This window comes from Sander vitreus, chromosome 6, assembly GCF_031162955.1.
Source record: "Sander vitreus isolate 19-12246 chromosome 6, sanVit1, whole genome shotgun sequence".
Lineage (NCBI taxonomy): Eukaryota > Metazoa > Chordata > Actinopteri > Perciformes > Percidae > Sander > Sander vitreus.
Genome location: NC_135860.1, coordinates 21,229,704 through 21,254,037, shown reverse-complemented (window position 1 = coordinate 21,254,037; position 24,334 = coordinate 21,229,704). Strand labels below are relative to the sequence as shown.

At 39.5% G+C, this 24,334-nt stretch overlaps 2 protein-coding genes across 5 annotated transcripts in view; one reads left to right on the top strand and one right to left on the bottom strand.

Annotated features, from left to right (window-relative positions):
• The window catches only part of dnah5 (dynein, axonemal, heavy chain 5), a 109,119-nt gene extending 98,979 nt beyond the window's left edge, over window positions 1-10,140 (top strand). For all 4 annotated transcript variants that reach the window (XM_078251910.1, XM_078251909.1, XM_078251912.1 and 1 more), the window contains 5 exons: window positions 1,832-2,047; window positions 4,563-4,775; window positions 5,621-5,773; window positions 7,782-8,013; window positions 9,883-10,140. In XM_078251910.1, the coding sequence (XP_078108036.1) occupies window positions 1,832-2,047; window positions 4,563-4,775; window positions 5,621-5,773; window positions 7,782-8,013; window positions 9,883-10,034 (966 nt within the window). In that variant the 3' untranslated portion in view covers window positions 10,035-10,140. The remainder of the gene's footprint in view (window positions 1-1,831; window positions 2,048-4,562; window positions 4,776-5,620; window positions 5,774-7,781; window positions 8,014-9,882) is intronic.
• A 262-nt stretch (window positions 10,141-10,402) lies between these two features.
• The window catches only part of adcy2a (adenylate cyclase 2a), an 85,765-nt gene continuing 71,833 nt past the window's right edge, over window positions 10,403-24,334 (bottom strand). The window contains exons 20-25 of the mRNA XM_078253421.1: window positions 17,441-17,599; window positions 15,622-15,768; window positions 15,234-15,344; window positions 15,024-15,138; window positions 13,442-13,566; window positions 10,403-12,212 (exon numbers count right to left, since the gene is read on the bottom strand). Coding sequence (XP_078109547.1) covers window positions 12,060-12,212; window positions 13,442-13,566; window positions 15,024-15,138; window positions 15,234-15,344; window positions 15,622-15,768; window positions 17,441-17,599 — 810 coding nt within the window. The 3' untranslated portion in view covers window positions 10,403-12,059. The remainder of the gene's footprint in view (window positions 12,213-13,441; window positions 13,567-15,023; window positions 15,139-15,233; window positions 15,345-15,621; window positions 15,769-17,440; window positions 17,600-24,334) is intronic.

Here is a 24,334-nt window from a genome sequence, read left to right as displayed (position 1 = left end):
AGAACAATACTGAAGACAGGACACTGACACACTGCACTCTTGTCACATCTAGATACAGGCTGCCATGTGGGACGTTTAGATCAAATGCAAGCATGCTCATTTAATTACAGATTATGTATGATTTATTTATGTGTGTGTGTGTGTGTGTGTGTGTGTGTGTGTGCACTGTGTGTGTATGTCTGGGGGCAGTTCCTAGGCTAGTTTCATTAAAGCTAGTTTCATTATGATGGATGTTCAGGGCTGCCAGGCTCAGCAAGCTTATTCCTCTGCACGACCTCTCAAATAACAAACAGCCTTTGGAGAACACACACACTCACACGTGTAAATGCACACAGGCACAACATTCAACACAAACATACAGTGTACACACGTTTAGAGTGTACACTCTATTGACAAAATACACAACAGAACACAAGTGTCCGTGTGTGTGTGTGTGTGTGTGTGTGTGTGTGTGTGTGTCCACACTTTTGGACATTTAAATTAAATTCAGACAGACAGGAACTAAGCTAAAATTCCTTGAGAGAAAACAAATGACCACAGCGAGGGACAAAGGCTTTTCTTTACAGCACCCAGTAAATCTGTCTTCATCACCTCCCATTGTTCTCTGGTTATTAGCCAGACTCTCTTCTGATGTGTGACTATATTTGATTGCACAGTGTGATGGACGTTTGAAAGATCGACTAGCCAATGATGACATACATCAAGAAACAAAACGGTGTTTGTGAAAACGTGCTAATGTGCACGGATGATACTCTTGCTGTGTGCTAATTGCATTTTCACGCCATTACACCATTCTTGAAAGAGAGGCAAAGAGAGGTTTTCCTCAAATAAAACAAAGCTTACAGAATATTGGATCTATCTTTGGTTTTGAGTGGCTTTGTTTACATGACATTGTTGCTCATAATGAAGCTTTGTGCAGCCATTACAAAGTACAAAGTTTGTTTGCAGTTTTAAGGAATCATTAGTCACACTCACTTCTTGAGTCACTTTTAAAATTCAAATATCCTAAAGAAACGTTAGCCCTGGTTTTAATCCAAAGACCTAGATTTGACCTCAATTAAAATGTCCTCAGTGACAGCTGTAAAACCCTTATTAGGTCATTAGTATAAATAAACCATAGTGGTGACCCACTTTGCTTTGTTTTTTTGTTTTTGTTTTTTTGTTTCTTCTGTGGATTTCTTTAAGCGACCTGACCTTGTCAAGAAATAATCAACTATGATATACTTCCACATTATTAAATTATGTATCCCATGAGACCAGCTGGGAAATTGGTATTAACTGCTACAGAGTCACTGAACTTCTTTCCTCAGTGTCAAGTTGTTTGCTGCTTTAGTAAAAAATATTAATGATCATTTAAGTGTTTGTTAACAGTAAAATAACTATTAACTAAAGTTGAATTAACTATCAATTTTTCAATATTTACCATTTACCTTATTAGTGGTGGTTATTATCAAGTGTTACCGGTGCGGTAAGTTCATCACAGGCTTAGCAGAGACCAAAACTGCAGTGCAGAGGGAATTCTTTTTTTTTGAAACCGAGTTTAAAAAAAGAGGTAACCAACCCTCAATAAGATGCCTGTGTTCTCAATAAGAACAATAAAAAAGCAGCACATAAATATCTATTCCACGAGACTGTTTCACCCATAAGCTCTGCCAGCCTGTTTCAGTGGAAATTGATAAGCTGCTCCATGGGGGCACTAAGGTACCCTCACAGCACTTGTGAGGGTAAAGAGAATGCATCTCGGCTATTTCTTTCTGAAAATATTTTCACTAATGCTCTGAGAGCTGATGTGACCTCTAGTTCAATAGCAGTTGTGGTTTCTCTTTTACAGTGCCTGCCAGCATATGACACTCCAGAGGTGTTCGGCCTCCACCCGAACGCAGACATAACCTACCAGAGTAAGCTGGCCAAGGACGTACTGGACACCATCCTCAGTATTCAGCCTAAAGATAGCTCATCAGGCAGAGGGGAAACCAGAGAGGCTGTGGTGTCCAGGCTGGCTGACGACATGCTGGAGAAACTGCCTCCTGACTACGTACCTTTTGAAGTAAGCCTGTGTGAATGTACTGATGTGTGTGTGTGTGTGTGTGTGTGTGTGTGTGTGTGTGTATGTGTGTGCATGAGTGCACCATGAACAGCCTGTGGTGAGTATTTGAGGTGAGTGAAGCAACATGTTCCCCCATTCACATTGGTGTGTTACAGTCAGAGAGGTGGGATGTGTGTTGGTGGGGTGATGGAAGGTTGTGTTTGAGACAGTGAGAGACACAGAGAAAAGAAGACTAGAAATAGCTGAATTTTGCACGCTTTGTTTTATTTGGGGTTTTCTCTCCTTTTGTCAATTAAGAGAAAATGAGACAAGACTGACTTTTCAAAGGTGAGGTACAAAGCTCGTCATGGAAAACCTGTCACTGCATGCCACACTGCGTCTCATCCACTTTCACTTCTATCTATATGCCGGCTGTCTCTCTGTTTAAAGCCCCAACTAAATTAAATTTAGCACAAAAAGTAAGGAAATTTGTGTTTGGTAGATTATTTCTCTGTGGTAAGATTTATTGCCAATAACCATTGTTACCACAGAGAAATAATCTACCAAACACAAATTTCCTTACTTTTTGTGCTAAGTTTATTTTAAAATGCCCAAACGAATGGAAAGAAATACAGAAATGTAAACATAAAAATAAGACAAATCTATCATGGTATGCATTTTAAAAGAAACAACAATTAATTAATATAATCCATCGTTCCTGTTCTTTTCCGTTCCTTACAAATGTAGTGACTATAGAAACCTCACATCCTTTGCTCAGTTTGCACCTGAAGCATGTGAACAGTTTGTATTATGCAGATAAGGAGAAAAGCTTATGCAACATTTAACTTTTATTTTAAGAAGCTTGTTTGTAGAGTGGGGGTAAACAGAATAGTAGTGATTTCAGGTACATTTCCAGCTTGTGAGCATTGTGAGTTTTGTTTGTATCGATATAGCAAAGCCTGTGTGTGATCATGCATTTTCACTCCATGCATTATACAACCTTAAGGAGATTCATTTAAGTTCCATCTTCTTTTTTAAGGGGCTATATGCAACTTTCAGTTTGTGTTGATTCTAGCAGCCGCTTTGGACAAATGTGGTAGTGTTTTTACCACACCTGCAGTCGTAAAGGTCTTTTCTTTACAGTGCTGTATTGCCCACTGTATTACAGAGTTAGCGCTGAATGTTTTGCTCTGACAGAAAATCATTCATTACAATAAAAGAATAAGTTACAGATGCATCGTTGCATTTCAAGTGTTGCATACGGTAACTTAGCCTACTTTGGATGTATCGTGAGCTAAACCGGGTATCACTGTCACTGTGTCACGAGCCATAGCATTACGAGATTGCTGTAGCAACCCCCGTAATAATAACTTAGATTTATATAGCGCATTTCATGAAACGCTTTACACAAGTAACGTTACAGTGGGACAAGGGGAAAGAAAATAGTAAGCCAACACAAACACGGAGTAAAAGGGATAAAACGTCTGCACTAAATGGAAGGGGGACATAATTTAAAGGTCCTATGCCATGCTGCTTTTTGGATGCTTTTATATAGGCCTTAGTGGTCCCCTAATACTGTATCTAAAGTCTCTTGGTGCAGAATTACAGCCACTATAGCCAGTCCCACAATGAGCTTTCCTTAGGATGTGCCATTTCTGTGTCTGTAGCTTTAAATGCTATTGAGGAGGAGAGAGCAAGCCATGATGTCTCTCTCTCATGGGTGGGCCAAATTCTCTGGGCGGGCAAAGCAGAGAAAGGGGAGGTAACCTTCCTCCTTATGAGCTCATAAGGAGGAGATTCCAGATCAGCCCATCTGAGCTTTCACTTTCTCAAAGGCAGAGCAGGATACCCAGGGCTCGGTTTACACCTATCGCTATTTCTAGCCACTGGGGGACCATAGGCAGGCTGGGGGAACTCATATTAATGCTAAAAAACCTCATAAAGTAAAAATGTCATGCCATGGGACCTTTTAATGTCGGCTACTGACGTACAACCACATCACGCATTGTAAAGTTATTTTATGAATGAAATAGACATATTACATACCTGAGGCCTTGCCTTTTGTCTTTCACTTTCCTTTTTAGCTATTAGTTCTTCGTTTATTTTTCCTTCTTTTCTGTAATGGTCCTGCCCCAGTATTAGCGATAACTACAGCAGATAACGTAATTAATATAACATTAAAAATACAATTAGGCCTATATAAAGAAATCTCCTGTTTCCTATTACCTGGCTCAAAAGTCTGGATACGCTAACACAGGCTTTCTGGTGTCACAAAGAAATCTGTGACCCATCAGAATGTGTTACTGTAGCGCCGTCTACCTGCCGCAAATCATTCTGTGATTGCGCGGGAAAAAATCAAACCCAGGCAGAGGCCTTACTAAATAACTATATAAAAATGGCGTTCTTTTCACTGTTAGACTCGTTTGCTGTTACAGGTCATTTAAGATCATTGTATGATGAATGACAGAGCTTCATAAAAATGAAACCAAAAATGAAATGAAGTTACATATAGTCACTTTAATTTAAACGTAACCAGGTGAGAGAGCGCCTCCAGAAGATGGGTCCTTTCCAGCCAATGAACATCTTCCTGCGTCAGGAGATCGATCGAATGCAGAGGGTGATAGTTCTGGTCCGAAACACCCTGACAGACCTCAAGTTGGCTATCGATGGGACCATCATCATGAGCGAGAATCTGCGGGACGCCCTGGATTGCATGTACGATGCGCGCATTCCTTCCCGCTGGAAAAAGGTTTGTTGTGTACTGTGTGCCCTTAACCTGATAGCAATTCACGTTTTCTCACACTGGATACATTTGCAATTCTTTTGTAGACTTAGCATTCTTTTGCCATCACAACAAAACCAGATCACGCTCCTCATGTCCTGTCTAGCCCTTCCAGTAGCACCTGCACTGACCAATTTTGTTAGCTTTTTAGATGGCCATTTTAACTTTTTCTGCTTCACAAACAGCAAAATGAGGCATCCAAATAGAGAGTCATCTTTTAATTCTACTGAAAAAAAAAAATATATATATAATATAAAAAATATAAATGCCCTTTTCCTTCAATAAAAAAGAATGCACAAGCCACATTAGGGTACCTCGAAGCACAAATTAATATCTCAAAGATCTTTTTTATTACTGTGCAAGTACAACGTATAATTTCTCTGTTATTGTAGTCCTAAAGTAAATCAAAGCTTTCCTTGTTTCTGAGAACATCAGATTTGTACCTCATCATCATTACTCAACCTCTACTTTCTCTTTAGCCCACACCATGACTTTTCCCGTATCTTATATAGGAATAATTCAGTTGGCATTCAAGTTGTGCTCTCACAAACATTACCTCATTAGAATAATTTAGACTGAATGGCTTCCCGGCTTGAATTCAGATTTTTTTCTGCCTGCAGTACTATCTGCTTTTGGCCCATTTGTCTCAACTTGACTGTGTTTTGTTGTTTTGTTTTTTTATTCTACTGTTGACCACGTGGTGATTCACTATCCATTTCATGTCTCCCTGTTGTCTTCTCCTCTGATCCGTCTGGATGACAGTTTTCTGTGTTTCACTGTAATGTTTTGATTCATTTGTCTTTGTTTTTCAGGCATCATGGGCCTCCAGCACCCTGGGGTTCTGGTTCACAGAGTTACTTGAGCGGAACCGGCAGTTCCAGGCTTGGATCTTTGAAGGGCGGCCCAACTGCTTCTGGATGACAGGCTTGTTCAACCCGCAGGGCTTCCTGACAGCCATGAGACAGGTACACACACGGCATCACGGCTACCTAATCTATTTAGCCACCGCTGGGGAGGAGAACAGATGGCACACTGAGGGAGATGCAGTCACACGGCCACATTCTTACTCACTCACTCACTCACTCACTCACTCACTCACTCACTCACTCACGCGCACACCAAACACACCTTTGTTTTCTAATAAATTACAATTTATATTAATATGGGGGGAAGTGAATACTACAGAGGGATGTAATCTGAATGTTTAACCCTACTTAATCCAGATTTAGCCATGCCCCTGTTGTTCGTTTATCTATATTATTATTCTACATTGTTTTAAAATCCAGAAATGTATCTAGATTAGGCTTTATGAATAATTGACTTGACTAGATTTCTATTGAACTTTTTTTTAGTGAGCGATAATATGCATTTTAGAGCATGCACTCTGTAGTTAACAATGTATATGTTAAAGTATGTTATACTGTATTTTTCTTTTAACTTGAGGCTCAGCCCGCTCTTTAGCATTTTCTGCATTTTCTCCCACATTTCTTCATCTCTTCATTGTCTTTTTAATGGAAGCATTTTCTGAGCCCTCTATTTCACACAGGAGTGTGTCAATTCTTTCAGTTTAAAGTAAATATGTCTTTTGCCAAATATTATGGCCTCCACCAGGCAGGTTATCTAACTTTTATTCCAGTTAGTCTTTTCGTTTGTCAGCAGTATATCTCCTTTAAACCTTTAACAGATTTCCAAGGTGATCCAGATAGAGACCTGAGGGCTGAGGAATGTTTTCAGGGCAAACAAATGAATTGACTCTGAAATTTAAGTAGTAGGAATTGGAAACAATTTAGCATTGGTGTCAGGTTTGCAGATCTTACTGCCTTTTAGTCATTTGTTATCCCCTCGGTGGAAAAATCTCAGTTGCTTGCTCAGAGACAGAGAAAATAGGCTCGTTCGAGATGAGCTACGCCTCGCCTGTTATGGACAGGTTCAGGTGGCAGCAGCCGGGGGCGGTGACAAAAAGCTGCGGTCAAGTCAGACAGTTTCCAGCCGTTTCAAGCAGCCTTTAGTCTGAACAGGAAGTCACAGAAACACTCACATCCTGTTATGTCCGATTCTGATTTATTAAAATGTTATCAGACCCATATATCAGCTTGTACACAGTCTCCAGTTGTTTTTTTTTATGACAGAGTAACATTTTAAAATGCTCTACAGGCGATCTGTTGCTGATTTAAATGTACAACAGACTGTGCAGTATATGATCTGTAATCTGAACGTAGGTCTATTTAGTGTCTGACTACTAAACATCACCATAAGCCACACAACATGTGATCTGAACAGAATAAGCCTTTAAATAAGACAAATATCAATTAAAATCTCTCCAATTCAAAAACAAAAAGTTTATATAAAACGTCATATTTTTGAGTCAATTCTGAACCAATAGGCCAGGTGTTTCCCATCATGCCCTGGGTCTTGCAGTCAGTGGAGAGCAACTGCAGCGCCTGGCTCTAACAACTGTGGCCGCCTTGAGCTTGCGAGGTTATTGTTGCCCACATGTGCATGACGTCAGAGCAAGTCGGACACAAATCTAACAGGCATGCATTGGACGGCGATGGCCAGTGATCGATTCTGCACAGGCCTGGCTCATCTCGAACGAGCCTAATATTTTGGATGCCTCAAATTCCTTGCCATTGATTGTCAGTCCCTATCTGTTTAATTTTGCCCAATAAGGGTTTTGTCTGTTTTGTTTTTTCCTCTTTCAAAATGCACTCTGCACTTGCTGTTTTTGAGTGGTACAGGATTTATTTACTTTCTGTTGGCACAGCATCTGACACATCAACAACACCATCGATGGAGTGCACTTATTTGCCCTGCACAGTGCTTCTTTATTGTACCTCTAGTACAGCCCTGTTCTCAGAATTGATTTTTTGTGAGGAAACAGTTGCCAAATGTCAGCTCTGTCATTCACTACACTGCCTTGTTATAGTGCCCACATCATTGCCTGAACCTGTGGATTTGTCCCTGCACTTGTAGGAGATCACTCGGGCCAACAAGGGCTGGGCCCTGGACCGCATGGTGCTGTGCAACGAAGTGACCAGATGGATGAAGGACGACATCACCCAGCCCCCCGCAGAGGGAGTGTATGTCTACGGCCTCTACCTGGAGGGAGCCGGCTGGGATCGCCGCAGCTGCAAACTAATCGACTCAAAACCCAAAGTCCTCTTCGAGATGATGCCTGTGATCAGGATGTACGCTGAGAATAATGGTGAGATTGATTACCTGAGAACATTAGATGGAGGGAAGCTTCCTGAGATTAAAAAGTAAAAAGTTTATTTAAATGTGTCTGAATTGAAAACTCTAATCTGACGAGGCAAACACTTTTCTCCTGTCTTCTTTCTTTACATGATCAATCTTTCTAGTCTTTGTCAGTCTCAGTCTATCCCTCTTCTCTCCTCATCAACATTTTTATCCCACACAGTCAGAATGGATGGATGTAACATTTAAATGTCAAGCAGACTAAGTGCTATTTATTTTGTCTGGGAATGGATTACCAGTCGTATGAAGCACAGTGTTTGTTCTGGATAAGACCAGACTAAATTCAGGCAGGCAGTAGAGAGACGGGGCCCCAGCGGACACCTGCAAGCCAGGCTGCCTGGGAAATGAATTAAAGGCATGAACATTTCACTTGAGTTTTTTTTTAACATTAATATGAGTTCCCCCAGCCTAGAGTTTAGAGTCTCTGCCCGAGCCCGAGCCCAAACCAACCCACAGGGCGGGCCGATATTTTCCGCCACTATTCTCGGGCCGGGCCGGGCCCTTGATCAAGCATTTGTGTTTTTTTAATCATTACTTTATTAGCCTTATTCGGTGGGGAGAAAGCTATGCCTCTCCAGCTTCTCCCATAGCTCTGGGTGTAGGCTATGTCCTGCACTGACTTGAGTGTGAGGTAAACTGTGCTACATCGTGTCTCCCCCATCTGTAGCACTGTTGTCGGCCAGTGCGTCAGCATGCAGACCGTGCCGAAGGACAGTATTAATTAGGTGATCGAGACAAGAAAGTCTCCTATATGGTTCCAGGGCTTTGATTATGTTGCTGCCTTGATCTGTTACCCACACTATTCGGCTGAGGGAGTTAGGGTCGAGTTTTTTTTTAACGTTTCTTCATTCGGATCCATTTGCAATCCATTCCATTCTAAATAAACAAACAGCACAGTTTACATGCTTTGTCCTTGTTGCATTACTGGTATTTATTAAGATAATTATGAACAGATTTCTGTAGTTCAAACAACTCGGAATTGTAGTTGAGAACGTCAGTTATAATGGCCCACGTATTAAAAAATTGTCGGGTTTAAATCGGGCTCGGGCTCATAATTACAGTTAATGTGTCGGGCCGGGCCGGGCTCAGACGCAACGTGCACGGGTAGGGTCGGGCTTGATTTTTTGGGCCCGATCTAAGCTCATTGTGGGACTGGCTCTAGCGGCTGTAATTCTGCACCAAGGCTGAATTTCGGGAAAGAGACTTCAGATACAGTATTAGGGGACCACTAAGGCCTATATAAAAGCATCCAAAAAGCAGCATGGCATAGGACCTTTAATGATCCAATTATACACGTAATGCAGTCTGTTTACACCTTGTCCCCTCCCAGCTTTTCCCACAAGTAGGCTGCCTGCTGGGTGGGTGTGGGTGTGTGTGTGTGCGTGTGTGTGCCAGAGAAAAGGAGACTACTGAGGAATATTTCTGTAGACAAGTGGTTGCAAGAGCATCGTGTGACATGCATGAGTGTCTTGAAAACTCCTCTACTTAATTGTGACCCCCTTCAAAGAGATGAGATGCATCTCTTGAAGACTGACTGATTTTTGCCTGATTTGAGCAGACTGACTTCATAAAAACAGATGTTTTGTTGAACACAACTGGGTGTCCCCATGGTATCTCCTCACTGATACAAATATCTCATTGACTCGAAATACCTCTAGGTATGAAGATGTTTGTTTAATCATGAATTTAGGAGATTATTTTGCCAGCTGTTGATCACTTATCAATCATCATCATCTAATTAAAACATTAGTTGCTGTTTTTGATTTTCTTCTTCAGCAGTGTGTATCAAGTGACACTTATTTGTTTTTCTTTGTTGCAGGTGTGAAGGATTCCCGCCTCTACTCCTGTCCAATCTACAAGAAGCCAGTTAGGACCGACATGAATTACATCGCAGCTGTAGATCTGAAGACTTCACTTCCTCCAGAATACTGGATCCTACGGGGTGTGGCACTCCTCTGTGACGTCAAATGAGGTCTCATGTTAAGAAACACTGAAACACATTTTGTAGGAGGTTAGACATTAACTTCCCATCAGTCACATGCCCAATGTCCTAGAGTCTGCAGGATAAACAGCTGTTACCATGGCTACCACTATATATATATATATATATATATATATATATATGATATATATATATATTATTTTTAAAGATTCAGCAATCTACTTACTTGTTTTTCTTCTACAAAGTGGGAGATTGTCATACTAGGGACACCAGGGGTAAAACAAGCACTTTCTGATAATGGTCAAAAGCCTGTTGAAACATCAGTCACTCCTGTCATGTTAATATACTGGGAGCTGTTCATTTTCAAAGAAGCTGGCATGCAAATAATACCACTCAGTAGAAGTGAAATACATAGAAATTTTAATTACGTTTTTAGAAAAAACAATGGCATCATCAAAACAGCAAAACACTTTTTCTGTAGTATTTTGTTTTGTTACAAAACCACCATACCATAAAGCTACACTGTTCACACATCAGGCTTGGGTTTCCCAAATTAAAAGCATCACACTAAAATCATCTTCATCCCTTTGTTGTCCTGTAGTTTTACTCCAACCTGACTTGTACATCTGTATGGCTCAGATCTGATCCCAGCAGCGTTGTCTGCTCAGCTACAAACAGGGATCTGACCTATGCCATAAAGACTTTAAAATATTTTAGTGTTGTGTAAACAGTCAATGAAGACAACTTGATTAAAGTGTAAAGACAGTTTTGGGAAACTTGGCCCAGCATGAATATCACAATATATTCATAGATTTTTTTTTTATGCTTTTCCTTTTATGGACCGCCTGTAAAATACATCCAAGACTTCGTGCTCCTAACAAGGTTTATGGAGTTATGTACACGTATGTGTGTCTCCTTGTTGGCTGGCTATTTTTAAACAGGACCAACTTCTCCTTTGCAACAGTGGTAATGCAGTTTTCCCTTTTTGCCTTGCATGGCATTTGCTATTTGCTTTCATTTTAATATCAGATCTTCCATCTGTGGCCTTTTCAATCACTTTATACAAAAAAGAAATTGGTTGAGTTGGGGGTTACGCCCTTATTACAGCAACATGTCTTTTTTGTATTATTATTCACTCTGAAATGCTTGTCTTTTTGGATGCACTTCAAGAGGCCTTGATGTGAAAATTGTAGCCACGTTCTTTATTTCTCTTCTTTTTGTTTGTCCAAAATGTACCGTGTCCTTTAAGTGAACGGATTATAGATTCTGTTTTTGATGCGACTGCCACAAACCTCCTACCCTGGAAATCCGGAGTTCTCGTGAGAGCACAATTTGAATTTGCTCAGCAAGTCACTCTGGCATTGAGTAATGATGCTCATTAACTATGCCCTTGTAGCCGAGCTGCACCAATCACATCGGTGTATCTGATATAGGTGGGCCAGAGGCAAGCTAAACAGATGACGACAGTTTAATCTACCAGTTAGCTCCGCTGATAGCTAAGCGAATGGGGATCTGGATACGTCACCCTGTGTATTGTTGTGATTGGTCGTAGTGTTATCCAATTGCGTGCAGTGAGATTTTCAAACGCATGCTTGGTGCCGCCCCTGGAGTTGGGCCATTTTCATTACTCAATGCCAGACCCTTAATCTTTCGGATTTGGGTCTGGATTTCCAGGCTACAAGCCTCCCAGAACTGAGTCAGAATATTAATTTAGACCATTTCAGATTCTTCTCTCTGACTGAACTTGTACATACTAGATCTGACTGGCTTGTACCATTGTGGCTCTTCTTGATGTAACATTCAAATTCCAATATATTTCAGGGGTTATTGCCTAATTGCTGTACATGCTACACTTACATACTGTACAGTAAGTGACTAAATGAATACTACAGCTGTGGAAAAGGTAACTTGCAAATATTAAAATCAGATTTATATCCTCCTTGCAGCACAGACCTGATTCCTTTTTGTTACAACAGCATTGAGAAGATCAAATCTCCATCTGTAATAAACATCTGTTCTTGTCTGTGTAAAATTCAGCATAGTCTGAACCAGTCTTACGGCATTACATTCCCTTGGGACAGTGAGCGGGTCATCTCTGTGTGCACAAAGTAGGTTTTGAGCTCTCCTTTGCCCTTGACATTGATAATGCCTCTACAAGAGCACATGTAGCCCAGGGTATGAAGGATGCGACTTGTCTCCTCCGTCACCTACAGGGAGAACCAGATGGGTAACGTCCGTTTGGCTTATCTTATACTCAAGTGCACTAAATTCCTGCAGGCAAACATTTTCAGCTCTCCAAAGGAATACATTTCTGTATGCTGCTCTGCATCACCAGCCAAAATCAGAATTTAAGTTGGATATACAGTGTTGTCTAAAAAAAATGCACATTTTAAGTAGAGCTGCAATTGATGCCTCCCATCACACAGGATGTGAAATATCTGTACTACCCTGGAATAACTCAACATGTCTTATTGTTGCCTCTAAACATCTTAAAATATCAACAGACAATCTATGAATGCAATTGAAAGCACTTCAGTTGTGCTGCACTGCACAGCAGATGGCTCTATCAAATGTGTGCAGGCTGTGAAGTGTAATACAGCTCTCTCAGGACTGAATGATTCCCAAAGCCACATGCCATGCAGGTGAAAACCCATTATATCTTATCAGCGCCCAGCCTGGTGAAAATGTAAGATTTAAAGATGTCACATGATGTTGAAATGATGTGATCTCCTTGTTGCCATAAATAGCACAAACTGAGGGAAAAAAAGTTGTATCTTTAAAACATCTGTACTGACATTTCAAATGTCTATATGAAAATGGAGCAGTGCTGCTGCTTTTAAAGAAACCATCAACTTCAGAGTGTGATGTTTGACAGATACAGAGACTTGACAAACTGGTTTGTTCTTGATTGCATCACAGAAAATGGTCAGGGCTGGACTTATTCTTTATTTTTGTTATTTTCAACAAAACCCATGAAAAATGAACTAGTGTTAATACTCGCCAACTTTCCTGCCCTGTCTGTGGCACTCGGCCCCAAGTCCATTCATTACTTCTGAAGATGTCAATCTTAATTTAGAACTGCAGTTTTAAGCAAATATTATTCATTGGCACTGTTGGGAACTATTTTTAGCTGTGGATTAATAGACACTAGTGAGTGTATACAGCAGCAGGACAGTGTATGTAGGATCGAGTACAAAAGGAAAAAGCCCAATTGTAAGAAAGATGTCACCCAGTGCAATGGTGTGGCTCATTGATGAATATGCAATAGTTTTTGGATAACGGTGGAGCTGTTCGGCACAGAGCAAAACTCAGCATTAGGTTTTGGCTACACAGACAACACTTGTTAAGATCAATTCATGGTTGGCTTTTATCTTTTCATAGGATTTGTTTATAATACCAAAAATGGACAATATCGCCGCACATACCCCTTAATTACCTGTATTTTTCCTAGGACTCCAGTGCTGTCCATTCTGCTGGCTACATTCACTGTGTTCCCCCAGATATCATACTGTGGTTTCTGGGCTCCAATGACTCCAGCGATCACTGGACCATGGTTTATACCTGACAAAGGACACCAAGCACCAATTAGTGCACATTCTAGATGTATCTGTACCATATTTACTGTTACATCTTAAGACCCTTTGTGATCTAAATGGGAAAATACAGTACACCGGAGTTAGTAGTAATGGGTGCACATTTTAAAAAACGTAATTACAGTGAGAGATATTGTATTACCTTTCCCATACATTTCTCACATCTTTATGTAACATCAGACACATGTAAAAAAATAAATAAAGAGACATTTTCTTCTTTTGTGAAAAAGGAGTAACTGAATCAGGAAACAACAAGCACATCATTATTTTGTTTCATTTTCTGAGGTCATACAAGCACATTATTAAAATACATTTGTGATATTACTGATTAATTTCTGAGTGCAGCTCCAAAAGGCCTTCAGCAAGAGACCTGCTGCTTTCAGAATAGACAAAGCTTTTCACAAGATTTCATCAGAATATGAGATGAAGTGGAAGCTAAATGCAGCTGAACTCTTAATCCCTAACACTCCCAGCACCTCTGCTAAGCAGGCTCTGGAGCTTTTCACAGCACTGAGATAGCACTGTGCCTCTCTTCACTTTTGGCTTCTGAGTCAATTTCCAGATTGCTGGAAATTGCGATCTGCACAAATGCATAAGCATTTGTCCAGTCCCAGTGGCTGGGGACTTGTATCCCTCTCTGATGGAGCGCTTTGGGCCCGTCTGGAAGCAGCGGGGATGTACAGTCACACACACTGCAGAGTTAATGGAGCATCCCATGCTGTGATCTTCACAGACAGGTTGAAGGTATCAAACTTGACTCTTACCACATGAAGGGAGCTTGGACATGTCCGCAATGCTTTCCTCTTCAATTCTCCCTCTACTGTACGCTTAAGTCTGTCTCTCTCTTACTCTGCTGTTGTGTTGCCATGACTATACCCATGTCTTGCTGCATGTCTTTCTTGTTATTTAAACATGTAGAGTGCGCATCTCTCTGTTTCTATCAAGATACTGAAAGTATCTCCCACAGCATACTGGTGCAACAAAATAGAAAGAAATAGATGCATAAAGGCTACATGTCCATGTCAGTACATGACATCAATAATTATTTTAAGAAGCCCCTGTTCTATGTACCAAAACTCCAGTTGCGTGATTCTAAACAAAATAATGATAAGATAGGATTTCTGCTAATGCACCTCTCACTCAACAGCAGGGATATTGTTGTGCATTCATATTTCATCTAATTTATCTGCTGCATTTTGATGTCTGACAGACAAAGTATATTCAGAGCACTTCATATTTTCTATTCTTACTATCTGGTCAGTAACATTGACTGGTAAAATGATGGTGAATTCACGGGTGGAAGTCACTTTTTTGAAAATGTAACCATACGCCCATTGGGTAAAAGCCTTTTAGTAGTTAAAAACAAAAATGTAACTCACTCTAACATAACTTTGCTTTTAAATGTAGCTTTTGTGTGTAACTCACCAACTCTGAGTTTGAAGTCATTGAAGGAGTGTTTGTTAATAACATCCAGCTTCCCCACCAAGGCAAATGCAAACTCTAACATGATCCCTATGTGCATGTACTGCCTGTCATGCTCCTGGGAAACGGGGAGGAAACACAACCAAAACAAAAGTTGCGACAGGTGACAGCAAAAATGATTGATAATGATTTTAATGTGTGTGATGAGCCTACCTGTGATGTGTACTCAGGCCCGGGTGATGCATTCAGGCCAGTAGCAGCCATGTAAGTACTGCCAATAGTCTTGATCTTTTCCACACCACTGAATTTAGGTTTGGACAGCAGCTACACACACAAATACAAACACAATCCACAAAACAGTTAAAACAAATGAGACATAGTTTATGGCAGAAGTGATTGTTCATCCTGTCAAAGCATCTCAAATAAAATATTAAGTTACTAATACAGGAGATTGTAGCTTGCACATAGTTCATAGCATCCAATCTATCCATACTACTAGAAAATCACTGAAACCTACTAGATAAGATGTACCGGTTTGTTTCTAGAAACTGTGGTCCACATGTAGGATGTTGTCAAGGTTGCAAGAGTGAGGGTTATTTACCTCGTCAAAATCAGCAATAATTTCGTTGAGGAGCCTGAGGCACTCTAACCCTTCTTTGTTGACGTCAGATTCGGTGTAGAACTCTTTAAAGTCTGGGATGGAGGCGAACATGACACACACCAGGTCATAGGACTGGTGGTACAGATCCTGCATGACAATATACAGACGTCACGTTAGCTTTTGCAGCTAGAAAATAATGTTATAAAATTGTTGTTGAAATTGATAAGCCATAGAGTTATTAACATGGATGACAAACAGATGACAAGATTCTGATGAATGTCAGATCCAGATCATAAGATTGTAAGAGCTATCTGTGTATATTTAAGCTTAAAAATACTTGACAGTATTCTTCAATGAAAGCATCAGCGGGATCAGACAGGCAGACAAAAACACAAGTGATAAACCAGACAGACAAATGAACATAGGCAAATCACCCAAATTAGAGTTTAAAAATCCATTAGACCAGCGACTTGCTCCTGGATCCTGTTCATATGCAGGGAGTGTGTCATTTGCTGACTCTTCTTTCAGAATTTTTGCAGCAGAAGCATCACTGCTATTTAAACTCCCATTACCTCCAGGATACCAAGTCCTCTAAACTTCCTAAGATGTAAAACTTTACTTTTCACAGTTCACATTGTGAGAAGCACTCAGGCGATATAACAGGTTTCAGAACGATGAATGAGAAAGTCTCACAGGCATGTCAGCAAATTCACCTAGGCACGGTCTCCCAATGTTTTATCATTGTTGTAGGTAATGAATCATTCTATATATTTAATAATAATAATACTACATTTTTTATGGAAGTCCTGAAAGGCTGACATTGTTGGCCATGGATAGTATCTCGTACGTACGAGATAAACTTTTACTTCTTAATTAGGCTGTTTTGAAGGTGAGAAAGCCATGCTGAAGCGCTAACTGCATGATACAAAGGGAATTGAAAGTTCAGCCAAATGCAGCATGAACAAAGTTTTATCTTCATAGTCAACAACAAATGTCTACTGTAAAACATAATGGAACTATGTATAGTCTTGGGTTAACCAGCATAGGCTATGTTTTAGCATGTTTTTAGCAATTCGCCATATGTGCTGTGTAACACAGCGACAGCGGTTGAGAGCAGACTTAAATATCGGTTTTCTACATGTTAATTCCTGAACAGGTGTAGCCTAAGTATTGGCATGTTACTCACGGTTTTATTTATAGCGTTAGTCATGTTCACTTCTGTCAGGCTCAAAGAGGCAGTGGACCCACGGTAAGTAGAATTCCAAAAGTTTTAATAGGAACTAGGAGTAATTTAATAAGAACTCAAAACAAACTTGACACAGGAGCAGGACGTTCGCTGAATGTTGCAAAACAATCTCACTCGTACTTTCTCGTAAATTTGATATACTATCCATTGCAAAAACCTAAGGTTTGTATGTACAAGATAAAGCCAACAATGCCCCAAAAGACTAACCTTGCCTTTCAAGGCTTCTGTAGGTTTTGGATGCTTCACATTTCCCACATAAACTTTTGAATTGTACATCTTATTGCCTAAATATATATATATATATATATATATATATATATATATATATATATATATATATATATATATATATATATATATATATATATATAATTATAAATAATTAGCAGCAAAGAAATGTGTACATATTTCAGATATATTGTATTGACATTAAACTGAATGTAATGGATCTTGGCATATCGCCACTGGTACTGCAAGAACTAACCACAATACATGCATCTGTCCTGCAGCCATTTGTCAAAACAGTATACATGATACTCCTATCTATAATGGATAGAAAACATAACTGCCTACCTCATTCTTCCAGTTGCGTGCCAGGAAATGCTCTGCAACGTGTGCAGGCAGGACATTCTCCAACAAAACCCGGTTGAGGTTCTCCATCGTTTCAATCTCCTCGCACTCCTTCTTGAACTTGTTCTTCCACAGAAAGTCTAACCTACAGTAATATTCATTCTGTTACAAGAGGACACAGAGGTGAAGAGACTGAAGGTACAGCTGTACAGCTTGCTTCCATCAAGTCACAGAGAACAAAGAGAAACAGCCTCAAAACTCATACCACAACGTCCATCAAGACAGACAGAAATACAGTGATTTATACAGCTTTGGTTACATCACAAATGAAAAGCCACAAATTACTTTACCAGCTCTACATCAACGAGACGGTAACACTTTATTTAAGGTGATTGTAATAAGCAGTAATTAAGTTATTAAAACACTTATGTTATAATAAACTTATTAATTTTATGAGCTGTCTATTAACTTTTTTCTTATAAGTTTTATTAAGTGTCTTACAAGCAAATAATAAACATGTTAATCAATCTATAATTAACCCTTATAAAGTTTTATTTATTTTAATAAACATCTTAAGGTTTATTACAGGAATATAAACCATTAGTTTCTAATAAGAGCCTAAAAGTGTCTTATAAGAAATAACAAATGCGCTAAGTGTGCTTTAATTAACACTTGTATGGACTTATTTATGTTTATAAGCATCTTGTAAGGTCTTGTAGGTGCCTTAATAACTTTAATTACTGTTTATTAAAAGGGTAACACTTTATAATAACCATCATTAATAGATGGTAAATTAATAGTTAATCTTTAGTTAATTGTCATTTAACTGTTAGCAAACAGTCATTTTACTGTTGACAAACAATGAAATTATAATTAATACTGTTTACTAATTATTAGTAGTGCTGTAACTCAACAGTTTGTTACACACATTATATCCCTCATTTACTATATTAGGTATCGGGTAATGATCATTTTTTTTATATAATTTAATGAAGGACAAAAAATGTTTCATTGCTTTACCAAGTACTTACTAACCAATAACTAACTATAAAAAACATCAGTCGCAACTTTACAAAAGCCATCCAGATAATGTTTATAGATGGTTAACAAAGTATTTATTAACTATTCAACAAGGTATTATAGTCATCTGTTGCAACTTTATAATAACCATCCAGACACTGTTCCTAGACAGTTTACAAACCATCTAGTAACCACTGACAAAGTATTATCTATCTTAATAATGTTTATAGATGATTTACAAAGTATTTATTAACTACTTAACAAGGTATTATAGTCATCTGTTGAAACTTTATAATAACCATCCAGACACTTTTTATATACGGCTTACAAACCATCTATTAACACTACACACACTAAGTGTTAGGAATATCTGCTCCATCTATCTATGTAATGTTTATAGATGTTTTAAAAATGGTTTCTTAAAATGTTTACAAACATTTTATAAGGGATATAATGTGTGTAACAATAAACTGTTGATTTACAGCACTACTAATTAGTAAACATTAATTAAAATGTCATTGTTTGTTAACAGTAAAATGACAGTTTGCTAACAGTTAAATGACAAGTAACTAAAGATTACTTAACTATCAATTTACCATCTATTAATGATGGTTATTATAAGCGTTACCATTAAAAGCCCCCTAATATAAAAGACTTTTCGGTGTAAGGCAAGACAGAGTAAAATGTTTCAGCACAGTGAGGAATGACTTTGAGAATATTATGGGTACAATTTAGTAATGTGACATTTCATTTCCTTCCATATTGGGTGACGCGCTCACAGCTCAGGTGCTCTATGGTGACGACTCTATTTAAGCCTGTTCCTGAGCAGTACATGATGAACTGATTTTATTAAGAGGATGCATCAACCAAGGAGAAACATGTTTGTTAAGTGATATGATTCAATATCATAAATATAATTAGTTGTTACAGTCGCACAGAAAAATATGGAGATGGTACAAAGACAGAGTGTGTATGTATACACAGCAGAGCAGTTTGTGTGAGACTGAGCAGATATTAATAAATGGCATCGGTTAATTTGCTGTACAGACGGTCACACTGGCGCCTTTTCATTGAGCTGGGGACATCAGTACTTAGTCTTTAGCAAATATATATTTATTATCCGCTCAAACTCAATCTGCCTAATATTCATATATAGATGTGTGGCCCTATATCAAAATCCAGCAGAACTTATTGAAGGAAGCGTATCATCACATTAACCATGTTTTAAGAGACAGAAGCTTCAGCATTCACAGAAACAGAAGTTCCCATGGGAACTCAAAGTGTGTCAACCATTCTATTTCTATGGTGTCAACCAATTTAACACTAAATAATGCATATGACATACGTTCAGTGTACTATGATGCCAAACAAGCGTTCCTGTGGGGTTGGCACACTTAAAATGCCCAATTAATGTTATTTTTGGGTGCAGTATAAGTTTAGCAGTGGCACACGATCTATGTAATAAAACGTGGTGCTTTTGCTTACACCTGTATATCCACTCGTGTAGTCAGTGTGCTTTTTGTGGACACAGTTCACAGTTCAGCCGTGCTGTTATTTCACCACACTGTAGAGCCCAGGGGATCAGCTGCATCCCATTTAATGATAAGCTCTGAAATAAAACAGAAATATGACTCTGCTCCTGTCTTCTATCACTGACCGAGTGCTGGGACTTCATCCTTCATTCAAGTCTAGTCTAAAACCATACAAACAAATAAAGTATAGATGAACATTAACATGTGCACACACACACACACACACACACACACACAGTAACACACTCCATGTACTGTGTTATCTACTGTATGTCACCACGAGCTTAGAGTAAAAAATGTAAAAATCTGTGTAATCAAAAAGTAAAGTCTTACAATGGGTTGATTACCATGGTTACCAACAGGTCACGGAGAAGGCCTAGAGGTAAACGGGCAGGCATCAGAAACAGGCTGAGGAACAGGGCACACCGCACACCACTGCCCAGCATCCTGCTAGCTAACGTCCACTCAATAGAAAACAAGCTGGACGAGCTCAGAGCCAGAATCAAATACCAGAGGGACATGCAAGACTGCAACATCATCTGCCTCACTGAGACATGGCTAACACCCTGGATACCAGACCATGCAATTCAACCAGCGGATCACCTCTCAGTTCACCCCATGGATAGAACGAGAGAGTCCGGAAAGTCGAGGGGAGGTGGAGCATGTCTCATGGTGAAGAACTACTGGTGTGACAGCAGGAAAGTCCATAATTTCACACATTCCTGCTCACCCAACCTGGAGCTCCTGACAATCAAATGCCGCCCGTTTTACCTTCCTCGGGAGTTCACCTCAGTTATCATCAGAGCCATTTATATCCCACCAAAAGCAAACACTGACACTGCTCTGTCTGAACTACACGAGGCTCTTGTTAACCACCAAGCTGAACATCGGGATGCAGCCGTCATCGTAGACAGGGATTTTAACAGTGCTGACCTGAAGAGAGTCAAACCTGACCTTCCGCAGCACATCACAAGCCCCACCAGAGGGCTATTTCACAAAACCTAGATAGCGGATTAAGCCGGGATTTCCCAGTTATCCTGGCTCAATTTAGCCTAGACTCTGTTTCACAAAAGCAGAGGCACCTAAGTTACCATGGAGATTTATTCTGTGCAGCTTGCCTGGTCCCGACCAGGCTAACAGCCAGGATTTATTAATCCTGGGGCCTTTTCTGTTCACTCAGCAGTGGTTTTAACTTATTTTTATTAGCCTGAATAAAAATACAAGAGGTGCATATTGGACCATTATTTTTTTTTATAATTATTCATTTGACACTGTGTCATTGTTACTGTTATAATGCTGTATGAAAACTGCTGTTCACATATTGCTGTTAAAAGTTTGATGAATATATTATGGCAGTTGTTGAGATAAATAAAAAAGGCTAATGAAGTTGCAAATGTGTTTTAAATGAAGTCTGTTACTAAGGGCAACACATGAAATGCTGTTTCAATAGTGGACCAATGCACCTTAAATTATTTTAGTTGATACATTTCTTTTATTTCTTTAACAATAAAGGATCTGGTTTGTTCCTCTTCCAAGTGCATTGTATTTGGCATTCTTAGCAGACAATTTATGTTGTCCAGTAAACTGGGAATATAATTTGGGAGAATTGTACAATTTTAAGAACATATCCTTATTGTACAATCCTCCCAAATTATAGTCTCAGTTCACTGGACCAGTAACTATATAGTGTTGTAGGCTACTGTACATTCATGTAACAACAGGGAGAGGACACCCCAATGGTTTTTGAACTTATATTTAGCTTGGGGGAAATAACTGATGAATATACTGTGTTACAGCCATGTTTACAGTTTGCATGGAATTTATCACTTATCTTTATAGTTTCTAGGTTTTAGAGTCCAATTTCTTCAGTGTCCATGTCCATATATACGAGGGAGCAAAGCATATAATATGTAAAGAAGGAAACTTGAGAAAATGTGTGGCAGATAATAGCGGACCGAATGAATGATAGTCTAAAAATATACATTTACGAACTACTGCTCTTAACTGAAACCATTCAATGAGTCACTTGTCATTTGCAAAACGTAAACGAAAGCCTCGCTTTATCGGTTATCCTGGATTTATAAATTCTGCTTTTGTGAAACAGCCCCCAGAGGAGAGAGAACCCTGGATCACTGTTACTCACCCTTTAACGACGGCTACAAAACAAATTATCTCTCACCGTTCGGCAAATCTGACCATGCTGCAATTTTCCTCATGCCAAAATACAAACAACGACTAAAGCAGGAAGCCCCGGTGCAAAGTGAGGTGACACGCTGGACTCACCAATCAGAGGCCGCCTTACAGGATGCTCTGGACTGCACAGACTGGGATATGTTCAAGTGCTGCTCTGACGATATCAACATGTTTACCATCTTTTGTGTTGTATAATACTTTTATTTTAATTTTATTGTTTTTATTTAGCCGGAAAAGGTACACAATGAATTTCACTACACATTGTACTGTGTATGATTGAATTTAATTGAATTGATTACTGTTTTGTAGTGTAATGTAGTGGATGTTAGTAGCTACGACTGTACTGTAGCGCCAGAGGACAGTAGTGCCGAAGTGCTGGATCATACTCAAGTACATGAAGTACACTGCAGTGTAGGATAAACCCAAAATAGCCAGACTATGAAGCACACAACTCTCCAGAATGACCAGCCTCTGGTCCCTGCAGTAAATCTCCACCAAAGTTCACCTGTGCAACTTAAGACTTGCTGAGGTAAATCATTGGCCCAGAGTGGCTGAAGGGAGGCCAGACAAACTGGTCTAATAATGTCTCTCGCACAATGCGGCACGCCAGCCACAAAGCTTTATTGTCTCTACTTTATTAAGTTTATCAGCTGTGCAGGGTAGCTATTATTCCCCTAAGCTCTGAGGTAATAACGGTACATATAGAGAGAGTTATATATGTAAACAGTGGTGTCAGGAGTGCAATTTGGTCTACATTCACATTAAACATCAAAAGCTAGCTTTATTGACACAGAAGGAAAATACTCGCCAATAACCCCATTGACCCAAGTGCAATCCCCAGCTGTACTGCTTCTCGCGTGGCCTGGGCAGTAAATCAAACTCAATTGTGCTCACACTTAGGAGACCATTAAAGGTTAACGAGAGTGACGTGACAGGTATGTAAAATATATAGCATGAGCTTCTCACAATGAAGTCAACACCTACACCAACAGACTAAAGTTAGTGGCAACAGTACATGGGAAAATAGCCGTTCAAAATTATGAGAAAATGGGAAAAACAAACAAATTAAAGACCTTTTATAAGGTGCAGTAGGTAATCAAACAGCAAATACACAGAGAGAAAAAAAGAGTGTAATCATAATTAGGGGTGTCACGATTCTCCAAATCCTCGATTCGATTACATTTTCGATTCTAAGGTCACGGTTTGATTCGATTCTCGATTTTTTAATTTTTTTAAAGCACAGGTTGCTATGCCATTTTTAGACTAGACTTTTATGCAATATAATATCTGACCTTTGTTCGCAATGTACCACATTACATTGTCAAATTTAAAACATTTATTTAACAACATAATGTAACAATAACAGATCTTCAGTCAATTGGAAACTTGACAATTTGTCAATAAAGTAAAAAGAAAAAAAAAGTTTTCCGACAAACCTGATGGCAGACGCTTCGCAGCACACAGAGTTTGGTGTTTGAAGCCCCCAATGTCGTCTTCCAGGCAGCGCTGCCTGGAAGGCACTAGGATTAGGCAATGGTTATGGTTGAAGCAAAGGAGTAAGCCTCTCTCGCGTACCTCCTTTGGCGCCATTTTGATGCTAACAAGCACTCACCTGCCGTTAGCATTCCATTGACTGCCATTCATTTTGATGTCACTTTGACAGCAAATAACTTTACATCTGAAGCGTTTAAAGACTTTATTTGTGCATTGTTTATTTCTAAAGAAACACGACAATGTGTAAAAGGCTCCATTACCTTGTATTTCACATTATGGCTCCGTAGCAGACGTGTTTGTAAAAATAGACAGGTTGCTCACGTCACATTTTACGTCGTCTCTCTCTGTTGGAGGCTGCGCAGTAACGCTCAGCGCTCACCGGAAAAGTGCTTCAAATAGCCTTCACTGGTCTCCGTCCAGAGAAACGGGATCTGTTGGTCCATTTCTATTTACTGTCTATGGGTTGAAGACGACGGCCGCAGCGCTGCCTTGAAGGCTTAGTTGGGGGCTTAAAACACCATCGAGCCAGCACAGCAGCTGAGCAGACCGATAGCAAAGAGGGAGACTCGGCAGTCCGCTAAATTTTTGCTCTCTCTAATATAACCAATATACAGGTGCTGGTCATTTAATTAGAATATCATGAAAAAGTTGATTTATT